The sequence below is a fragment of the Pseudonaja textilis genome, chromosome 7 (genome assembly GCF_049901715.1).
Source record: "Pseudonaja textilis isolate UNSWEBS1 chromosome 7, rPseTex1.2, whole genome shotgun sequence".
Lineage (NCBI taxonomy): Eukaryota > Metazoa > Chordata > Lepidosauria > Squamata > Elapidae > Pseudonaja > Pseudonaja textilis.
In genome coordinates, this window is record NC_141996.1 from 14,402,637 (window position 1) to 14,410,080 (window position 7,444).

General features: G+C 52.9%; 1 protein-coding gene across 1 annotated transcript in view; it reads right to left on the reverse strand.

Moving 5' to 3' along the window:
- PGR (progesterone receptor) overlaps positions 1-3,742 on the reverse strand; it is a 94,164-nt gene extending 90,422 nt beyond the window's left edge. Inside the window, exon 1 of the mRNA XM_026706905.2 lies at positions 1,618-3,742. Within this exon, the coding sequence (XP_026562690.1) occupies positions 1,618-3,101 (1,484 nt within the window). The 5' untranslated portion in view covers positions 3,102-3,742. The remainder of the gene's footprint in view (positions 1-1,617) is intronic.
- Between the last annotated feature and the right edge of the window lie 3,702 nt (positions 3,743-7,444).

Consider the following 7,444-nt stretch of genomic DNA (forward strand, 5'->3'; position numbering starts at 1 on the left):
CAGCATTGAGCAGATCCTGTCTGATTTTCTTTGATTGATTGGGTTGCACTAGAAAACGGGAGATTGTGAGTTCTAGTCCCACCTTAGGCACAAAAGCCATCTGAAAGACTTTGGGCCAGTCACTCTCTCTCAGCCCACCCCACCTCACAGGGTTGTTGTCATGGGGCAAATAGGAAGGAGTATTAGGCATGTTTGCTACCTTGAGTTACGTACAAAGTAACGAAGGTGGGATGCAACTCTAATGAATAAAATAAATAAATGAGCTAAGCACAGTCAGATCTCATTAGCCTAAGGATGGGACACCATGAGTAAAAGGTGAAGGCTGGGCTGGGAAGTCGATAAACCTCTAAAAGTAGGGAGTGTAATTTTTGCCAAGGACACTGTGGAAATAAATGCCTACCAAAAGGCAAGCTGACCAGGTTGAAAAACTAGCCACTGATTATTATTTTTTTTAAAAAGCTATTTTTAAACTATTATGATATTGGAGTGTTGCAATGTGTGTGCACACAGCCATGCAGCGGTGAAAGTTCCCCTGGCTTTTTTTTCTTTTCTTTTTTTGCAGATTTGCCACTTTTTTTTTTGAACTATCTCTTCGCACATTGCAAAGCATGCTGCACACACAAATTGCCAATCTATTATTTCTGATTAATAACCGTGATGTACCCTTAAGTCATTTTCAACTCTTAGAGACTACCCTGATGGATCCATATTCTTTCCAGCTGTAGGGAAAACTGACTTACAGTAGCTGTAAGACTTCAAAAGGGACAAGGGGCAGAGGAGTGAATAAATCCAGATCCAAGATTTCCCAATATTCTCCAAAGCACCGGAGGGCAGGACAAGAAGCAACAGGTGGAAACTAATCAAGGAGAGAAGCAACCTAGAACTAAGGAGAAATTTAATGACTGTTAGAATAATTAATCAGTGGAACAACTTGCCTCCAGAAGTTGTGAATGCTCCAACACTGGAAGTTTTTAAGAAGAGATTGGATAACCATTTGTCTGACATGGTATAGGATTTCTTGCCTGAGCAGGGGATTGGACTAGAAGACCTCCAAGGTCCCTTCCAACTCTGTTATTCTATAATTAAGATTAACTTGCCTCTAGAAGTTGTGGATGGTCCAACACTAGAGGCTTCTAAGAAGAGACTGGACAGTCATTTGTCTAAAATGCTATAGGGTTTCCTGCCTAAGCAGGGGGTTGGACTAGAAGACCTCCAAGTTCCCTTCCAACTCTGTTATTCTGTTAATTATAGTTTTTGAGAAGTCTCATTACTATCTTTTCCACATACTGATAACACATCGAATTAAAAGAAATTTCCACTGCGCCTCCTAGGGCAGGTGGCTTCACAAAAGGCAGAATGATCCCTCTAAATATTCTTTCTTTATGGTTCTCCATCAGATCATCAGAGTTGGAAGGGGCCTTGTAGGTCATCTCGTCCAACCCACCCCCCCTCAAAGTGGGAGACCCTACACCATTTCTGACAGATGGCAACCTGACCCGTGCCTGCCATACTGACAAGGCACCATGGAGGGAGCGGGGTTGGTGGAAAGTAGGGTTTGGATCCTATGACAATTCAGGGAAGCCTCTTTGAGCCAGGGTGGGTGAAGAAGCCACTTACCGTATATAGGCCAGGTAAGGCGAATAAAAGGGCTGCTGGCCGTGGAAGCCGAGCGGCTGGTAGAGGGCTTGAGGCGGCGCCCCGGCCGAGGTAGAGGGCAAAGAGAGAGCTTCCCTCTGCGCTATGGAGCCGGCGGAGGCTTTGTAAGGCGCTGGTGCGTAAGTGCCCGGCAGGGCGCCGGCCGTGGCCGCAGCCACCTCCGCCTTGTAGAGGACGCACTCCAGGGTCGACGACGGGACGGCGGCGGCTTCCAGGCCGCTCATGCTATTCTTCGGCAACGAAGAGGCGGCGATCGGCGGAGCGTAGTCCGGGCAGGGCCCCGCGGCGGCCGGCAGAGTCCCGGGGCCCAAATGCGCTCCGCCGTCGCTGCTGGTTTTGGCCACGGCCGCCGCGAGGCTCTCTTCTTTGATCTTGAAGCTGGGCTGAAAGTCCCCGCCGGAGCCCAAGAGGTAAAGCGACGGCGGCGGCGGCGGCAGGGGTGGAAGCGGCGGCGGCGGCGGCGGCGGCGGTGGGTGTCCCTCTTTGGGCGGGTAGACGAAGCTGGAGAAGTCCTGGAGGCTGCAGGAGGCGGGCGAGGAAGCGGCGTGCCCGCAGAAGGGGCTCCAGTCCTGCTGGCACTCTTCCACGTCCAGCAGCTGCCGCGTCCGGGCGGCTAAGTAAGCCGGGTTGAGAGGCAGGATGGGAACGTTGAGGAACTCGGGGCAGCCCGAGGGGGCGGTCAAAGGGGAGCGCCCCGAGGCCGGAGCCACCAGGAGCTTGCAAGAGGAGAAGGAGGAGGAGGAGGAGGAAGGCTCTACCGCGTGGCCAGCCCCGGGGACCAGGTCTCCTTCCTCCTCCGCCGAGCAGGGCTGCTGCGCTCCTTTAGGCAGGGTCGAGGCTGGGGCCCTGCCCCTCGGGCTCCTCAAAGGAGCTCCCTCCGCATCTTTAGCCGCCTTCCAAAGGGAAGGAGAAGCGGTGGCCGCGGGAGAAAGAGGCGGAGGCGGCAGGGAAGCAGCGGCGGCCGCGGCGGCGGGCGCGCCCTCTTCTTTGCCGTCGGGGGAGCGGCGGCTGGGGAGCCCAGCGGCCAAGTCGGGGATCTCCGAGCCGAAGAAAGACGACCACGCCGCGGAAGGGCTCTCCGAGTGGCTGGGAGCCGAAGTCAGAAAAGTATCGAGGACCCGATCCAGGGCATCTTTGCCCAACGGCAAGCCGGAACTTTCCTGGACCAAGGAGGAGCCCGAGAGACGCTCTCGCTCCTTGAGACGGGGGTTGCCTTCCTCTTCCTGGTCTTCTTCCTCCTCCTCCTCGTCTTCCTCGTCCTCCTCGTCTTCGCTGCTTCTGGCGTACAGGAGCCCGTCCAGGGTCAGATCTATGGCCTCGACCCTCTCCCTCCCAGCGAAAGGATCCCGATCCGACGGGTGAGGAGGGACCAGCAGGACTGACCCATCCTGGGTGGAAGAGGTGGAGGCGGCCGAGGGTTCCCTGCTCACTCCCTTGGCTTTCATCTTCCCGAAAAGTTTCGCGAAAGGCGGCGGATCGCGCGCGCACCTGCCTAGACCTAAAGCGGGACGGGACGGGCGCGGCGCAGCCTCTGCCCCCTGGACATCGAAACCCTTCGGTCCGTCACATCCTCGGAACCAACGGGGTGTGGGGGTGGGGGTTGCTTACTCCCTGGGGAAGGGGAGAAGAGGAGGGGAGAGGTGCTCCGGCTGGGCGGGCAGGCGGGCAGCCTCCACCTGGATCGCGTTTCAGGTGGAAGAAAGTTGCTGCATCCCAAGGGCTTCAAGCGCGCTTGGCTAGCTAGCGCCGCTCCATGCAGGGGTTGGCTCCCCAAATCAGCCCGTCCCGGGTGTAGAGAGAGTCCCGCAGACAACTCGGAAGGAAGCTTCGGAGCCGCACCTGCTTTGCTTTCCCAGGGAAATGCGGGGGATGGAGAGAAATGCACCTGCGCGGCGGTGCTGGACAACTCGACGGCGTGGACTTCTGCCGCAAACTTTCTCCTAAAGGGGTTCCGCCCGTCCCGCCTTGCCACGGGATGCTCTTCTTGCTGGAAACGTAGGAGGCGCTTCCCGCTCCCCGGGGCCCAGGTCGGCCACCTTCAGCCCCAGGCGGCTGCAGAAAGTAGTCTCGCTGTCCTGTCCAGGATGAGCGCCGGACCGAATGCTAAGGCGAAAAGTCGAACCAACCTGCCCGCTTGAATCAGAAACCCAGGCTCTGCGCTGCCCCCTGGCGGCCAATTCTTGCCAGCCCCACTGCTCGGGCGCCCTTCGGCTCCACCTCTTTGCTCCGGTTCTTTCCACCGCCTCTAATCGCTGGCCACGTCTCCCCTTCTTTGCATCTTCTTCTTCTCTCGCTCTTCTTTCTTTCTTTCTTTCTTTCTTTCTTTCTTTCCAGATTTGGGGGGAGGGGGAGGAGGAGGAGGAGGAGGAGGAGGAGGAGGACAGGCTGCAACTGTAGCAAAGTCAGAAAAGGCTTTGTGTCTCTGTGTGTGTATGTGTGTGTGTGAGAGAGAGAGAGAGAGAGAGAGAGAGAGAGAGAGAGATGGATAATTCAAAGGTTCAAATGTGTAGGGAGCAAAGGGGCGGGAGTCACAACCCTCGGACCCACAACCCTCACAACCCACAACCCTGTGGGTGTCGCTGCTGCTCTCGGCTTGTCCTGAGATGGATCAAGAGGAGTGAGAAACAGAGGAGAGAGAGAGAGAGAGAAAGAGAGAGAGAGCTACCACCCCTGGCAGCAGATGGATTAAGCGACCAGGCACAGAGTGGGGGGGTCATTTGTCCCCTTGGGGGCTGCCTCACTGTTTCATTCTGCTCCGCAACAAGCGCAGGGCTTAGAAAGGCCAAGAGAATCTGCCATAGCTCACCAACCTGACTCACACCTGTCAAGTGCCACCGATACCTTTTTTTTCCCCCAGGTGTCTAACAGAGCCGCCTTCTTGTCTCCCGTCTTAAGCCTAAAGCAGCAGGGGGTCCTTGTGACCACAGTGGAGCCCAACGTTTCTGTTGCTGAGCGGGACATTTGTTGAGTGAGTTTTGCCCCATTTAACCCGCTTTCTTGTCACTCTTGTTTATTTAATTTATTTTAGGAAATTTATATTGCCGCTAATTCGCACATGGTGACTCAAGGCACCTTACAAGAATGTGTGTGTGTGTGTGTGTGTGATTGGTGGGATTCAAAATTTTTTACTACCGGTTCTGTGGGCGTGGCTTGGTGGGCGTGACAGGGGAAGGATACTGTAAAATCTCCAGTCAGAGGTGGTACTTGCTGGTTCTCCAAACTACTCAAAATTTCCGCTACCGGTTCTCCAGAACTGGTCAGAACCTGCTGAATACCACCTCTGATACACACACCTATTTGTATATGTATATACACACACGTATATAAAATAAATGTTTAAGTAAGTGAATCACTGCAGTGGTTAAGTTTGTAACCCAGTTGTTAAGTGAATCCGGCTTCCCCATTTGCTGGTCAGAAGGTTGCAAAGGTGACCCCAGGACACTGCAGCCATCATAAATATGAGTCAGCACCTCAATTTGGATCACATGAGGCAGGGGGATGCTGTAATGGTCATAAGCATGAAAAATGGACAAGTGCCGTTGTAACTTTGGATGGTCACTAAAAGGTTGTTAAGTCAAAGAAAATCTGTATTTCTCAACTCTGGCAACTTTTAAGAGGTGAGGACTTCAAATAGGGTAGAGTAGAGTAGAGGTAGAGTAGAGGTAGAGTAGAGTGGTGTTGGGTAGGGTAGGGTAGGGTAGGGTAGGGTAGAGTAGAGTAGAGTGGAGTGGAGTGGAGTGGAGTGGAATGGATTGGAATGGAATGGAATGGAATGGAATGGAATGGAATAGAATAGAATAGAATAGAATAGAATAGAATAGAATAGAATAGAATAGAATAGAATAGAATAGAAACAGAGTTGGAAGGGAACTTGGGGGTCTTCTAGTCCAACCCCTTACTTAGGCAGGAAACCCTATAGCAGGGATGTCAAACTCAATTTCATTGAGGGTGACAACAGGGTTGTGTTTGACCTCGGGAGAGCTAGGATGGGCTTAGCCAGGGTGGGCATTGCCAGTTCAAGTCACTTGTGTTGGGGGTGCCAGCGACGGCCCAAATGCACTGTCAGGGGAAATGAGCTTCCGAGCTCCATTCTCACCAGCGACGACCCTCTGCCAGTGAAAGCAGAACTCGGGAGGGCCACCTTGCAAGCTCCATTTTCACCAGCAGAGGCACTGCGGGCCAGTCCTTTGCTGTTTCCAGGGCAGCCTTGTGAGCCAGATCTGAGCACCCTGCAGACCAGATCCGCCCCCTGGGCCTTGAGTTTGACACCCCTGCCCTATAGCATTTCAGACAAACTGTAATCCAATCTCTTCTTAGAAACTTCCAGTGTCAGACATAGTATGAAGCAGGTTGGAGAAACCCCAATGATCTTTGCAGTCTGTAGGCGGCTCAATCCAGCTCTTTCTGAATGTGACTCTCGCACTCTAAACCTGAGTCCATGGATAGAGGTAGACCTCTACTTATGAGCACAATTGAGCCAGAGGTGGTATTCAGCAGGTTCTGACCAGTTCTGGAGAATCAGTAGCGGAAATGTTGAGTAGTTCAGAGAACCAGCAAATGCCACCTCTGACTAGCCCCGCCCCATCTATTCTCCGCCTCCTGAATCCCAGCTGATTGGCTGGGTCTTCTTTGGTTGCCCTGCAGAAGAGAACGGAGCTGGAAAGCAGGTTAGTGGGATGGCGAGGGAATGGAGATTTTGTAGTATCCTTCCCCTGCCACGCCCACCAAGCCACACCCATCAAGCCACACCCATCAAGCCACGCCCACAGAACCGGTAGTAAAAAAAAAATGAATCCCACCACTGAATTGAGCCTCAAATTTCAGTTGCGGAGCAAGGCAGGGGTGAAGTGAGTTTTGCCCCATTTTACAAACTTTTTTTTTGCCCCAGTCGTTAAATGAATCACTGCACTGGTTATGCAAACCATTCGGTTGTGAATTGAATCTGGCTTTCCCCCATTGACTTTGCCTGTGGGAAGCTGGCCGGGAAGGTTGCAAAGGCTGATCCCATGAACCCAGGACAGGTGCAGTTGTCATCAATCCCAGCCATTTGACATAGTGCTCCAATTTTGATTCCATGACCATGGGGATGCTGCAACGGTCATATGCGTGAAAAATAGCAATAGCCCTTAGACCTATATACCGCTTTATAGTGCTTTACAGCCCCCTCTAAGCAGTTTAAAGAGTCAGCCTATTGCCCCCAACAATCCGGGTCCTCATTTTACCCACCTCGGAAGACTGGAAAGCTGAGTTAACCTTGAGCTGGTCAGGATTGAACTCTTGGTAATGGGCAGAGTCAGCCTGCAATACTGCACTCTAACCACTGCGCCACCATGGTTCCTGGTGGCCACAAGTCACTTTCTTCAATGCCACTGTAACCTTTGAGCAGTCATTAAAGGAAAGACTGTAAGTCAATCACTACCCTACCTGTAGTCCAGCTGCCCAGGTTTCAGGTGCAGGGAAGGCGTCTAGAATGAAGTGGAAGAAAAGTTTTATCTGTCCCTATTCTGTGCTGCCCACCGAGTCTCATGGTGTCTCGCTGTCCATCTCTGAATCCCGTCAGTCAGGCTATTTTTAAATCCGGACTATTGCTAGACTCAGGTTCAGAGACAGTTCGCCTGACAGTTCACAGGGAGAGAGAGAGAGAGAGAGCAGCTGGGACCTGTCATTCAAGCAAGGCATCATTCGAGACACCCAAGCAAGCCTTGCCAAGTCCTCCCTACTTCATGGTAGCAAAGCAATTGTCCTTTGCCAGCAGGGCTGTTGTAGGTAGCGAATCTAAACTTAGGAA